General features: G+C 53.6%; 2 protein-coding genes across 5 annotated transcripts in view; one reads left to right on the forward strand and one right to left on the reverse strand.

Moving 5' to 3' along the window:
* XAB2 (XPA binding protein 2) overlaps window positions 1-14,697 on the reverse strand; it is a 202,005-nt gene that overhangs the window by 91,834 nt on the left and 95,474 nt on the right. The gene's annotated exons all lie outside the window — the stretch shown is intronic.
* BRD4 (bromodomain containing 4) overlaps window positions 1-14,697 on the forward strand; it is a 71,046-nt gene that overhangs the window by 44,066 nt on the left and 12,283 nt on the right. For all 4 annotated transcript variants that reach the window (XM_065654926.1, XM_065654929.1, XM_065654927.1 and 1 more), the window contains 4 exons: window positions 1,671-1,781; window positions 11,093-11,145; window positions 12,014-12,383; window positions 13,928-14,464. In XM_065654926.1, the coding sequence (XP_065510998.1) occupies window positions 1,671-1,781; window positions 11,093-11,145; window positions 12,014-12,383; window positions 13,928-14,464 (1,071 nt within the window). The remainder of the gene's footprint in view (window positions 1-1,670; window positions 1,782-11,092; window positions 11,146-12,013; window positions 12,384-13,927; window positions 14,465-14,697) is intronic.

Below are 14,697 nucleotides of genomic sequence, written 5' to 3' on the forward strand. Positions count from 1 at the left end.
TTCAAAACTTCCCTTTATTTTTTAACATTGTAATTTTTAAATGTTCTATTTATAGATTTTTATTTAAAGATCATTTTTAAAACTTTGGTTTCTTTTTTAACATCGTAATTTTTTAAATTTTGGGTCATTTAAAAATTTTTATTTATTTCTAAAACTTCCATGTTTAAAAAATCAAACGTTTATAATTTAATTTCCTAAAATTTTATTTAATTTACAGTTTCTCTAATGACACATTAATTAAATCCTCCCCTGGGGCTGGAATTTGGTGGCTGCAAATTCTGGAATCGCCCCTAAATGTCAATATTTTATCTATTTTAAATCTTATTTTAGATCTATTTTAAATCTATGTTTTAGCCATCAATTCCATGTAAATTTTTCGTTTTAAAAATATTTTAAATACATGTTTCTCTAATTAATATCAATATTTTTTAATGACCAAACCCAGATAAACTCTTTTTTCCATCGATCACCCGCAGCCGAAAGGGGACGTGGCGGCGACGGGGGGAGAAAAAAGGGAATTTAAAGGAAATTTTGCGATTTTCCATTTTCGGGGGTTGTCGATAACGTCTAAAAAAAAAAAAGCAATTTGATATTTTTCTGCTGCTTCCGGCCGCCTCCTCAGACCAACGTGTTGGTGCAGCTTAAAAAAAAAGGGAGGTTTTAGGTCCGGATTAAACGCTGGGCTGGGCCCAAGGAGGAGGAGATGTGCCCGGTTTTAGGCCGGCCTAAAGCGGCTGGGTAAAGCCAGGCCTGCTGGGATTAAGCCACATGGCTGGGCCCGAGGAGGAGGAGATGTGCCCGGTTTTAGGCCGGCCTAAAGCGGCTGGGTAAAGCCAGGCCTGCCGGGATTAAGCCACATGGCTGGGCCCGAGGAGGAGGAGATGTGCCCGGTTTTAGGCCGGCCTAAAGCGGCTGGGTAAAGCCAGACCTGCTGGGATTAAGCCACATGGCTGGGCCCGAGGAGGAGGAGATGTGCCCGGTTTTAGGCCGGCCTAAAGCGGCTGGGTAAAGCCAGGCCTGCTGGGATTAAGCCACATGACTGGGCCCGAGGAGGAGGAGATGTGCCTGGTTTTAGGCCGGCCTAAAGCGGCTGGGTAAAGCCAGGCCTGCTGGGATTAAGCCACATGGCTGGGCCCGAGGAGGAGGAGATGTGCCTGGTTTTAGGCCGGCCTAAAGCGGCTGGGTAAAGCCAGGCCTGCTGGGATTAAGCCACATGGCTGGGCCCGAGGAGGAGGAGATGTGCCTGGTTTTAGGCCGGCCTAAAGCGGCTGGGTAAAGCCAGGCCTGCTGGGATTAAGCCACATGGCTGGGCCCGAGGAGGAGAAGACCCCACTGGTCTTAGGCCAACCTAAAACCGCTGCCTAAAGCCAGACTTTCCTACCCCAGAGGGGTTTAGGACAGGCTTAAATCCCATGGGTACATCACTTGGGATGGTGACGCAAGGGACAGACGCCCCTCGTAAAAAATCATCACCCCAAAGCCTCGGAGACCCCGCTAAGTCCGGCCTAGTGTAGGCCAGTAACAGAAATAAGCAGAGACGCGGGATTAAAGCTCGGCTTAGCCCATCTGTAGGAGTATCCAGACGCCGTGGTGGGGTGGTGGTGGGAGCAGCAGGCAGGACTTGGGGGGATTAATTACCCCTTAACGATGTCGTTACGGTCTCGTTGCAGCGGAGAAGGTGGACGTGATCGCCGGCTCCTCCAAGATGAAGGGATTCTCCTCCTCGGAGTCCGAGAGCACCAGCGAGTCCAGCTCCTCCGACAGCGAAGATTCAGAAACAGGTTAGACGCAGCTTATTTAACGACTCAGTCCTAGACCTGCTTTCTGTATAAATAAATATGTTTTCATTCCTGTCTCGGTCTTTTAATTCTTACTCGAGAATGGAAAAGCCCAACCCGCGGCCCTCGCTTTTGCCGCGCGTTGCCCGTTTTTGGCTTTGACCTGGACGCCTTGGCGGTTCTTAAGCCGGACATGGTGATTTTGCATAAGCTTTGCCTTGCCGAACTTGGGCCTTGAGCGCGGGAGCCTAAACCCAGCGAGCTCATTGTCTGTTTAATGAACTAGATGTGCGTTTTTAGAAAAACGCTGTTTTTTCCCCTCAAAGGAGAGACTTAAACCGTTCTCACGCCACAGAGGGTGGAGAAAGAGGAAAAAAAAATGGGGCTTTATGGCAAAAACCTGTTTATTTTTTACGGGCAGGTTTTAAGAAAACAAGGATTTAAAGTGAAATTGCCAATTTTCGATCACCGCAGCGGCGTCTGCTCTGCGGAACTCGGCGCTTCTCCCTCCTACCAGCGTCGCTTGGGCTGAAATTAGGCTGAGCTTATGTTCTCGTTACTTATTCGGCTTTTCCTTGCGACCGTTCCCTCCGTGGTTTTGGGGAAGCAAAGTTTGTGCCGCCGCTTAAAACTGGTTTTTCCTCCCAGCTGCTCGCTCAGCTCGCGCCGCGGAGGTTAAGCCACGCTTATCCCAGCACTTAGGCCAACGCTAAGACTTCTGCATCTCAAACGGGTTGGGAAATGAGCAGAAAATAATCCGGATTTATTTTTAGAGCCGGGTCGGGTGCAGAGGACGAACCGCACTAAAAAAAAAGACATTTTAGAAAAAAATTGCCACCAAAATTGGGCTTTTTATTTTTTTTTAGGAGGTTGGAGGAGTTTAATGGAGCTTTTAGGCTTGACTTGCGGGAAGAAAATCGAATTATTTGGTTCTAAATCCTCCCCTTGCTTGATGGGGAAGAGGGAAACCTGCCGTATTTATGCTCTTCAATGAGGTTTTTTCCAATTTATCGTGATTTCAACCAAAAGAAACTGCAGCGATCGGGCTTATCCAGCCCAGCTTATCGTGTCGCGTTGACCTTGGCCCACACCAGCTCGTCCCAAATCCAGAGTTTTAATCCCGGCCTTAAACCCATCCGAGAAAATTTACCCGCTAAACCCGTCCCCTACAAATCCCCAAATTGTGTTTTATTTCAATTTCTCTGGTTTTTCCCCCAAAGATCCGGGGCGGGGGGGGGGGAGATTTCAGAGAATCGAATGTGGGAATTTTCAGGATGCGCCAGCGCTGATTAAAACTCCAAAAAAAATGCCCCAAAATTGCCGAAAATGCTCTTTTTTGCGGGTTTCTCCCCCAAAAAGGGTGGCCGGGGGGATGCAGAAGAGTCGCTCTTGCCTTGGAGTTTATAAGGGGTTTTTTGGCCTCTTTTTTGGCCGGTTTTCCCCCAAATTTGTGCAAAGGTTTCAACTCTCGGTCTGCACCGGAGCTCCGAGCCTGCAACCGCTGGCGTAGGGGCTTAATTACGACAATTCATCTCTTTGAATCAATTAATTCCCGGGGCCGATGGGTTTTCGCTCCCCTCATTTTTTCCTTCCTTTCTCGTAAAAATCTTTCCAAATCCTCATTAAAAACCCCCCCCAAATTTGCCCCAAATCCCAATATCTCCGTCCCCGCGTCTGCACCGTTACCCTTCCATCGCTTTTAAGTTGGATTTTAAGCCATTTTTAAAGAGCTTTTAAGACACTTCCCGATGGGTTTACACTGTTTAAAGACCCTTAAGGTGCTTTAAGACGTATTAAGACCCTTTAAAAGACCTTTTAAGGTTGTCGAAGACCTTTAAAAAGACCCTTTAAGACCCTTTCAAAGACCTTTTAAGCTGCTTTAAGACCTTTTAAAAGACTTTTTAAGACACACTAAGGTGTTTTAAGACCCTTTAAAAGACCTTTAAGGTGCTTTAAGATGCATCAAGTCCTTTAAAAGACCCTTTAAGACATTTTAAGACCCTTTAAGAAGTTTTAAGACCATTTAGAAGATCTTTAAGGTGTATTAGGGCCTTTTAAAGGCCTTTTTGAGATGCTTTAAGACCTTTTAAATGACCTTTTAAGATGTTTGGCGACGCTTTGGACACTTTACTGCTGTAAAATATTGCGGTATTTCTGATTTTCCGAGCGGAGATTTACATTTTAAATTTGCCGGGAAGCTGCAAAATCCGCCCCGAAATTTTTCATGTGACCCGACGTCTCAACCGTCTTCTGTTAACGAGGGTTTGTTCATTAATAACCTGCTATTAATTTGCCTACCGAGCTCCCGGTGCTTTGGGGATTTTAAAATGGGTGGCGAGAAGTCGACACCGTGGGGGTTTTTAACCTGGGTTTTCCGCATTCGTTCGGGTTTATCGTTAATAAAACGAGGCGCTTGGTGCTGACGCGGACAAGCAAACGCGGACGCGATGAAATTGTAACCTGGAATTCATTGCCACTAATCGCAGCTCCGCTTTATTCTCTTTAACTCCTGAATATCCCCTCCTGCCAGCTGCCTGATTTGCAACCCGGAGCCGCTCAAATCGGAACGATGCCGATTTCACCCGCTGGCATCCGCGCGGCGTCTCCGTCCCTCCGCGTCGCTGGCGGTTCAACGCCTTCTATAATTAAATCGGGAGCGTTTGGCCCCAAAATCTGCTGGAATTCTCTGAAAACGGGAGGTTCCAAACGACCCCAAATTGGCGCTTGGGCTGGACCGCGGTTGGTGCTTGGGCAACTTTAAGCCCGGCCTGGGTTCGGTAGGCACCAAATTTGGGTTGTTTTGCAGCAAACTGGCCATTTTCTGCCTGTTGATCGTCAGCGCTCGGCTGAGCTGGGTTGTTTTATCCCCGGAATATTTTGGGAGCCGCTTCCCGGGACCCTAAAAGACGAGTCGGGGGGGAGAAATCACTCAGCTGCACTAATTAACAGTAGCAATTAAAACTTGAGCAGTTGATTTGGAGCCTTCGGGTTAGTTCCTGGGCGCAAATTTTGCTTTTCTTCCGAAATTTCCTGAAGGAAAATGGAATTTATCCGCGTGTTTTATGCAGTTACGGAAGGGAAATAGGTTTTGCAGCTCGCTCAGCGCAGTTCCGTTCCGTGAAGGATTAAAACTCGGGGTTAGGACTGGTTTAGCAGGGCCGGAAACTTCCGGAGACCTTAAAGTGCTTCTGCTAACGAGTTATCGGTTCGTCTTTAGGAGGAGAGGCATTAAAATAAGCCTGGATTAATTAACGTAAGGCTGGGACTTTGTGGCATCTCAGAGTTGAAGATCCCTCGGGTTTAATTCAGAGATATCCGAGTCTAAGTGTCAAGCACTTGGGTTTAATTAGCGGGCAGCTGGTTTTAATTCAGAAGTAGCCAGGTTTAAATCAAGGTCTGTCAGAATTCGCAGGTGCCCGGGTTTAAATTGCAGATGCCCGGTTTTAATTCAAAAGCAACCCGGGTTTAATTTGGAGGCACCTGGGTTTAAATTCAGGTCCCTGCATTTTAGTTCAGAGGTGCCGGGGTTAAATTCAGAGGTACCCGGGGTTTACTTCAGAAGTACTCGGGTTTAATTCAGAAGTACTCGGGTTTAAATCGCGAGCACCTGGGTTTAATTTGCCGCTCGCTACCCAGGACTCGCGTGTACCTGGGTTTCATTTGCGGGTCGCTGGAGTCTGCAAGTACCCAGGTTTAATTTACAGGTACCTGGTTTAAGTTCACGAGTGCTTGGGTTTAATCTGGAGGCAGCTGGGTTTAAATTGCGGGTTCTGCAGCTTAATTCAGAGGTGCGCGGGTTTTAATCTGGAGGTGCCCTGGTTGAATTCGGAGCGTCCGGAGTTTATTGCAAAAGCGCTCAGGTTTAAATCGTGGGTACCCGGGTTTAATTCACACGTACCTGCAATCCACAGGTACCCGGGTTTAACTTGTAGGGACTTGGTTTTAATTCAGAACTATCCAGGCTTAATCTGCAGGTTCCCAGGCTTAATCCACAGGTGCCCAGGTTTAATTTGCAGATACTTGAGTTTAATTCACAGGTGCCTGGAATCTGCAGGTACCCAAGTCTCATTTGCAGGTACTTGGTTCTAATTCTGAAGTATCCGGTCTTAATCCACAGGTATCCAGGTTTAATTTGCAGGTACCTCGGCTTAACTTAAAGGTTTAACCCGTAAGTACCGGGGTTTAATTCCCAGATACCCAGGTTTACATCACAGGCACCCGGGTTTAATTCAAATGTGCCCGGTTTTAATCCACAGGCAGCCAGTTTTAGTCCCAGGGTGGGCAGGTTTAGTCCAGATGTACCTGGTTTTAATTCAAGTCACCCGGATTTAATCCGCAGGTTTAACCCGCGGGTGCTGGTAAAGCTCAGTCCAACCACCAGGCCAGGCCCATCCTCATGCGCTGCCTTAGTTTAGTGAGTTTTAATCCCAGATCCATTTTCCGTCAAATTCGAGAGAAAAAGGGGTCGATTTAACCCAACCGTTGACTTTTGGGCGAAATAATTTGCTCCTTTTTCCCCCGTTCCCAGACTCGGTTTTTGCGCCGCGGCGCGAGATGGGAAGGACTTGGAGTCACTCACCGCGAGTCTCCAGTTGGAGAGGACGGGATCTCTTAGGCTCGGTTTAGCCGCGGCGAGGTGTTGGTACGGGCAGGTTAATCCCGGTTGAAACCAAACTCAGATTGGCGCGATAAAGGTGCTGAGAAAAACCCAAATCCCTCCTTGGGCGCAGTATCCAACGCTCTGTCGAGCGGCTTTTGGGTCAAATGAGGCAAATTTGGGTGTTTTTAGTGGGATTTGGAGAATCACGGCTGAGCCGGCGGTTCGTCCGCCGGCGCCGATGTCCACGATTCTGGGCAGAATTAGTTAAAATTCGTATTTTCCGCTAAGAAAACCCGTCCACTGCTGAGTCCAGGAGGCCCCGTCGCAGCTCAGCTGCCCTAAATCTAATAGAGATTCCCTTTCGTATAAAAATATCTATATATTTATAATCAGTATTGTATCAAAAAGTTGCTTTTGGGGGTTGTATTTTTTCACCTCACGTCGCTTTTAGAATTTATTATAAATCTTTCCCCAAATAAGTTTGTTACTCTCCTGGGAGATGCAGGGGGAATTACGTGGGATCCTGATTTTATTGGACTGTATAACTTCGTGTTTTTCAGAAAACTTGTAATTTTCCATCTATTTTTAGATTTTTTTTTTTTCCCCGCTTAACTTTATTTGCTACAAATACTTTATATAAATCTGTTTATTTTTATGCTTCGGGATGTAACCACCAGCTTCTTCCCCTCCCAAAAAAAAAACCCACCCTAAAAACTGTATAGATTTGATAATTTTATTTTTAAATAATAAAATCAATAAAGTGGCTTGCTACAGAAAACGCACTTTTTTGTATAACGATGGAGTTTTAACCAGTAATGCGCAAATTCTGCTGATCGTGAACTCTTATGTCGGCGTTTTGCCGCTCCAGGTGATTTCGGGTGGGAGTAAAAGTTGAGGATTTAGGGATAAATGAGATAAACCGGTGGCTGCCCAGAGGCCACAGGAGCCTCATGCACCGAGTTAAACTTCCCACCCTAAAAACATCTGGAGACGACATCACAAAAACGACCTTTTTCTTGAATCCCCGTGATCTGGAGCCCCGCGGATGAGATTTAACCGCCCGGCGTGAAACGCCGTCGGGGCTGGAGACGGGGACGGGACTTCTCGGTGTCGTTGAGGAGACGCCGGTAGAGATGTTGGACCACACAGCGCCAAATGTAACCCGACAACCATCTTCAGTGGTGAAGAACTTCATCCTTTGGTCGGGTTGGCCAAGCTCGTTGCGTCTCCAAAGTCACCGGCGCCACCGGGTGGTCCCTGGGACCATCGTGGCTTTGCCATGGTCTCCGTTGGCTTCATTGTCTTGGCAAGGACGTCTCCAGGCAGCGTGGAACGCCATCGGGGTCGGAGATGGGACGGGACTTCTCGGTGTCGTTGAGGAGACGCCGGTAGAGATGTTGGACCACACAGCGCCAAATGTAACCCGACAACCATCTTCAGTGGTGAAGAACTTCATCCTTCGGTCGGGTTGGCCGCGCTTGTTGCACGTCCAGGATTGCCGATGCCACTGGGTGATCCCTGGGACCGTCGTGGCTTTGCCGTCATCTCCGTTGGCTTTGTCTTCTTGGCAAAGACGTCTCCAGCCAGCGCGGAACGCCGTCGGGGTCGGAGATGGGACGGGGCTTCTTGGTGTCATTGAGGATACACCGGGAGAGACGTTGAACCACACAACACCGGGTGTCGCCCAACAAGCGTCTTCAACGATGAAGAACTTCGGCCTTCGATTGGGTTGGCCGGATTCATTGTACCTGTGAAATCACCGATGCCACCAGGTGATCCCCTGGGACCGTCGTGGCTTTGCCGGTCGTGGTCTCCGTTGGCTTCATCTTGGTGAAGACGTCTCCAGCCGGCGTGAAACACCGTTGGGGTCGGAGATGGGACGGGGCTTCTTCTCGGTGCTCTTGCCGCTTGGGGAGATGCCAAACCACACCACGCCAACCGTAACCCAACAAGTGTCTTTGACAATGAAGAACTTCATCCTTTGGCTTGGCCGGGCTTGTTGCATCTCCAAAACCACCGATGCCACCGGGTAATCCTGGGACCGTGGTGGCTTTGCCGTTCGTGGTCTCCGCTGGCTTCGTCTTGGTGAAGCGTCTCCCAAAGCAGCACCGGATGCTTCCGCCACGGTGGCGGTTGATGCTCTTACTTCGGTTCATTGTATCGCGATTCTGCTCATACGGAGAACGACGGCAAAGCCAGCGCCGAAACAGCTCCCCTGGCAGAACCGCCGGCTCGGGACGGACCGAGAACAGCAGGACCGTCTGCCGCAGGGAGCGACGCCGGAGAAGTGGGTTCTGGAGCGGCCGACACTCGCGGTTGTGCCGGAGTCATTCTCTTCCCACCCAAAACCGGAGCAGGGACGCGCTCGACCAAGACGCCGCCGCATCACGCGGTGTTTTTCACACGCTGATGCTTAATCCCTCCTGATCCCGGCTTAATCCGCGGCTTTTCTCCTCAGATCCCACCCAACATTTGTGCTGTGCGGATCTCTCCCGATTTTGGGGTTTCTCCACCATCCCGTGGGTGCTTTTATCCTGATTAAATAGGACAAGACAGAAGTCGCGTGGCTCTGTGCCACGGGGCTTATCCGTAGGGAGCGTTTGCTGCTGGGACTTGTCTCCGCTTCGTGTCCTTGTTTTTCTCCGGCGTCCGCGGTGGAGCGGTGAGACCCCGCACAGCGCGGCTCGGGGGGACGTGACGGGTCTTGGTCTTTCTGGCAGGAGAATTCACTGTCTGGTGTCTGTCCAGAGCCGCGGACGCGCGTCCTGAGCCGCCGACACCGGTTCGCATCCGTGGACACCCATCCGGACCCGCAGACACCCATCTGGACCCACAGACACCCATCCGGACCCACAGACACCCATCTGGACCCACAGACACCCATCCGGACCCACGGACACCCATATGGACACGTGGACACCCATATGGACCCACAAACACCCATATGGACCCACAAACACCCATCCGGACCCACAGACACCCATCTGGACCCACAGACACCCATCCGGACCCATGGACACCCATCCGGACCCACAGACACCCATCCGCACCCACAGACACCCATCTGGACCCACGGACACCCATCCGGACCCACAGACACCCATCCGCACCCACAGACACCCATCTGGACACGTGGACACCCATATGGACCCACAGACACCCATCTGGACCCACAGACACCCATCCGGACCTATGGACACCCATCCGGACCCACAGACACCCATCTGGACCCACAGACACCCATCCGGACCCATGGAGACCCATCTGGACCCATAGACACCCATCTGGACTCACGGACACCCATCCAGACCCACAGACACCCATCCGCACCCACAGATACCCATCTGGACCCACAGACACCCATCCGGACCCATGGACACCCATATGGACCCACAGACACCCATCTGGACCCACGGACACCCATCCGGACCCACGGACACCCATCCGGACTCACGGACACCCATATGGACCCACAGACACCCATCTGGACCCACGGACACCCATCTGGACCCATAGACACCCATCCGGACCCACAGACACCCATCTGGACTCATGGACACCCATCCGGACCCACAGACACCCATCAGGACCCACAGACACCCATCCGGACCCACGGACACCCATATGGACCCACAGACACCCATCCGGACCCACGGACACCCATATGGACCCACGGACACCCATCCGGACCCACGGACACCCCTCCGGACCCACAGACACCCATCTGGACCCACGGACACCCATCCGGACCCACGGACACCCATATGGACCCACGGACACCCATGTGGACCCACGGACACCCACCCAAATCCATGACCCCCCCAGTTCCGGGGTTCCCACCTCCACAGGCTCAAAAACCCTTTCCCACCTCAAATCCTTTGTGTGATTTACACCCAAACGTTTGCCGGCAATTTAACAGGAGCCGAGGTTTTCCCTTCTTGCCTTCCCAACTACTTGTTGGGGTTTTTTTCCCAAAAAAACCCTTTATTTTTCAACTATTTCGGCCTTAAAGTGTGAAAACCGGCACCGCTGGCCCAGCCCGTCACCACACGCCGGGTCTGAGGATGAACAGAAACGGCAGAGCCGAAGGAGCAAATTTTAGAAATTAATTTAAATTTCCGGAGGGATTTAAGGGAAAATCCTCTTTGGGAGCTGCTCCCTGGGCATCGGGAGCTTTCCCCCCCCCAAAAAATTGTCCAAACGGTGCCGAACCAAAGCCAAAATCCCCGTGCCGTGGGGTTTTTGGGGCTGGAGAAGCGACTTCGGCTGCTGTATTTTTGTGAATTTGCTCTTTCTCGGCCCGGTTTACAGAGGAAATCCTGAGAAATGGTTGCGCTGGACCCAAAACCGTTGTTTTCGATGTCGATCCTTTAAAAAACGTCTCCGGGGGCGCGGGGAGGAGGGTGAGAGCTCGGCCGCGACCAACCCGACCCCGCCGCGGATTTTCGGGGCGGAAAAAATCGTTCTTGGCGTCGCCGCGAGATCCGAGATCTTCTGTTTTTTAATTCCTCCTGCCGGGTTTCTCGCCCCTCGTCTCCCCCGCGGTGTTGCCGCAATAGCCGAGGCTGCTCGAGCAAGAATTTTCTTGGCCGTCGGGTCTTTCTCCAGCCAAAAAAAAAAACAAACCCACGTCTTTTGCCGTCGGGTGTGATGGGGCCGAGCGGCACCGCCGGGGTTCTAACGTTTGCTCTGTTCCCCTTTTGTCTTTTGGCAGAAATCGCACCGAAATTGAAGAAAAAAGGGCATTCGGGGCGAGAGCAGAAAAAGGTAAAAACGGAGCGTCCGGCGCATCGCGGGGGAGTCGGGGACACCGGGGACGTCACCGGGACCCTCGGCTGCGGTGGGACAGGAGCGGTGTTTGCGGGGCCAAAAACTAGGTGTTTTGGGGCCGGGGACGGCGTTTTGGGGAGCAAACAAAAGGTGTTTTGGTGATCGGGGGGTGTTTTGGGGACTAAAAAGGTGTTTCAGTGGCCAAAAAAGAGGGGGTTTGGTGAGGGAGAGGGCACGTCGATGACCAAAAAGGTGGTTTGGTGAGCAGGAGGGTGTTTCGGTGATGCATTTGGTGACCAGGAAAGCGTTTTGTTGACGCATTTTGGTGACCAAGAAGGTTTTTTGGTGACTCAGGAGGGTATTTTGGTGACCGGGGGGGTGTTTCAGTGACACATTTTGGTGACCGGGAAGGTGTTTTGGTGACCGGGGGATGTTTCAGTGACACATTTTGGTGACCGGGGGGTGTTTCTGTGACACATTTTGGTGACCGGGGGGTGTTTCTGTGACACATTTTGGTGACCAGGGGTGTTTCAGTGACACATTTTAGTGACCGGGAAGGTGTTTTGGTGACCAGGGGGGTGTTTCAGTGACACATTTTGGTGACCGGGGGGTGTCTCAGTGACACGTTTTGGTGACCAGGGGGGTGTTTCAGTGACACATTTTGGTGACCGGGGGGTGTCTCAGTGACACGTTTTGGTGACCGGGGGATGTTTCAGTGACACATTTCGGTGACCGGGGGGTGTCTCAGTGACACGTTTTGGTGAGCGGGGGGGTGTTCCAGCGACGCGTTCAGTGACCGGTCAGGCGTTTCGGTGCCCAAAAAGCTGTTTTTTAACAACTCACGGACGTTTTCTCCCTCCCTCAGCATCACCACCACCACCACCAACCGGCGCAGCAGCCGCCGCCGCCGCCGCAGCCCCCGGCGCCGCCGCAGCCGCCGCCGCCCCCGCCGCAGCCGCTGCCGCAGCCGCTGCCCCCCCAGCAGCCGCCGCCGCCCCAGCCCGTCCCCCAGCAGCCGCCCCAGCCCATGAAATCGTCCCCTCCGCCCTTCGTCCCCGCGCAAGTCCCCGGGGTCCTGGAGCACCCGCTGCCGGGGAACATGTTCGACACCATGACGCATTTCAGCCAGCCCATCCTGCACCTCGCGCAGCCCGACATGGCGCCGCACCTGCCGCAGCCGCCCGAGCACAGCACTCCGCCGCACCTCGGCCAGCACGCCGTGGTGTCCCCGCCAGGTGGGCGACGGCACCGGCTCCCGCAGCCGGGACGAGGAGGAGGGCGCGGGGTGGGCGCGGGGCGTTCTGTGCGCTGCGGAATCCAGAATCGGTTTGGGTGGAAAAGCCCCTCGAGGTTGAGTCCAACCAGAACCCAACCCCGGTACTAAAGTGTCCCAAAGAACCTCAAAATGTCCCCAAGAGCCTCCTCCGTTCACCCCTCCGGGGATGGCGGCTCCAGCACTGCCCTGGGCAGCCTGTTCCAACGCCCCACAGCCCTTTGGGGAAGAAATCACCCCAAATTTCCACCCTCAGCCTCCTTCTCCAGCCCCTTCCCCAGCTCCGTTCCCTCCTCTGAACTCGCTGCAGCTCCTCAAGGTTTTTCTTGGCGTGAGGTGATCCCAACAGCCCTGGGGCCGCCATCGGAGCCCTGAGGTGATTCTGGCGCCATTTGGAGCCCTGAGGTGATTCTGGGGCCCCTGGGGCCGCCACTTTGTGTTTTGAGGTGGTTTTAGTGCCATTTTGTGTTTTGAGATGATCTTGGTGGCCCTGGCGCCACCATTTTGAACCCTGAGGCGATTCTGGCGCCATTCGAGCCCTGAGGTGATTCTGGCGCCCCTGAGGTCACCATTTTGTGCTTTGGGGTGATTTTGATCCTCCTCTGGCTGCCATTTCGAGCCCTGGGGTGATTCCGATGCCCCTGGGACCAACATTTTATGTATTGAGGTGATCTTGGTGCCCCTGGCGCCACCACTTTGAGCCCTGAGGTGATTTTGGCGCCATTTTGAGCCCTGAGGTGATTCCGGTGCCACCACTTTGAGCCCTGAGGTGATTCTGTCGCCCCTGGGCCCAGTGTTGAGCCCTGAGGTGATTCTGGCGCAATTTTGAGCCCTGAGGTGATTCTGGCGCAATTTTGAGCCCTGAGGTGATTCTGACGCCATTTTGAGCCCAGAGGTGATTCTGGCGCCCCTGAGGTCACCATTTTGTGCTTTGGGGTGATTTTGATCCTCCCCTGGCTGCCATTTCGAGCCCTGAAGTGATTCCGATGCCCCTGGGAGCAACGTTTTATGTATTGAGGTGATCTTGGTGCCCCTGGTGCCACCATTTTGAGCCCTGAGGTGATTTGGGGCCATTTTGAGCCCTGAGGTGATTTTGGCGCCGTTTTGAGCCCTGAGGTGATTTGGGGCCATTTTGAGCCCTGAGGTGATTTTGGTGCCATTTTGAGCCCTGAGGTGATTTGGGGCCATTTTGAGCCCTGAGGTGATTCTGGCGCCATTTTGAGCCCTGAGGTGATTCTGGCGCCATTTTGAGCCCTGAGGTGACTTTGGCGCCATTTTGAGCCCTGAGGTGATTCTGGTGCCGCCATTTTGAGGCCTGAGCTGAGGGCCCCAAAACCACCCCCAGGATTCGCGGTTTTTCCCCCCAGCGCCCAGCACAGGACGGTCACTGCCCCGTCCCGCTGGCCACACTGTTGCCCACACACCAATTCTCGACACCTAATCCAGTATTTCCAGTGTGAAACGCCTGTCTGGATGTCCAACCCGTGTGTCCCGCTCTCTCCCCAGCTTTGCACAACGCTCTGCCTCAGCAGCCCTCCCGGCCCAGCAACCGCGCGGCGGCGCTGCCCCCGAAGCCGTCGCGCCCGCCCGCCGTGTCGCCGGCGCTGGCCCAGCAGCCGCTGCTCCCGCAGCCGCCGCTGCCGCAGCCGCCCCAGGTGCTGCTGGAGGACGAGGAGCCGCCGCCGCCGCCGCACCACAACCTGCCTCTGAGCGCCAGCCAGATGCAGCTCTACCTGCAGCAGCTGCAGAAAGTGCAGCCGCAGACTCCGCTTCTCCCTTCAGTGAAGGTCCAGTCGCAGCCGCCGCTGCCGCCGCCGCCGGCTCACCCCGCGGTGCAGCAGCTGCAGCACCAGCCGCCGCCGCGGCCCCTGCACATGCAGCCCCTGCCCTTCCCGCCGCACCTCCCGCAGCCGCAGCCGCCGCCGCCGCAGCAGCACCCGCCCCCGCAGCCGCCCCCGCCGCCGCCGCCGCCGGCCAAGCCGCAGCAGGTCATCCAGCACCACCCGTCGCCGCGGCACCACAAGCCCGACCCCTACGCGACCGGTGAGCGGGAGGCGGCGGTCGAGCCGCGGCCGGAGCCGCGCGCTGGGGGCGCGGGGTGGCGGGGCCGGAGCCGCGGGTCCTCCGGGCTCGGCCGGCGACCGGCGGTGGGTGCGGAGCAAGCCCCGCTTAGACAGGGCCTGGTGGAGCCGCCCGGCGAGGCCCATTTCCATCGCAGATCTCAGGTTTTTGAGAAAATGCAGGGTTTGAGCGTCTCATTTTTTAGGGTCTCGAGG

The sequence above is a fragment of the Caloenas nicobarica genome, chromosome 36, assembly GCF_036013445.1.
Source record: "Caloenas nicobarica isolate bCalNic1 chromosome 36, bCalNic1.hap1, whole genome shotgun sequence".
In the NCBI taxonomy this organism is placed as follows: Eukaryota; Metazoa; Chordata; class Aves; order Columbiformes; family Columbidae; genus Caloenas; species Caloenas nicobarica.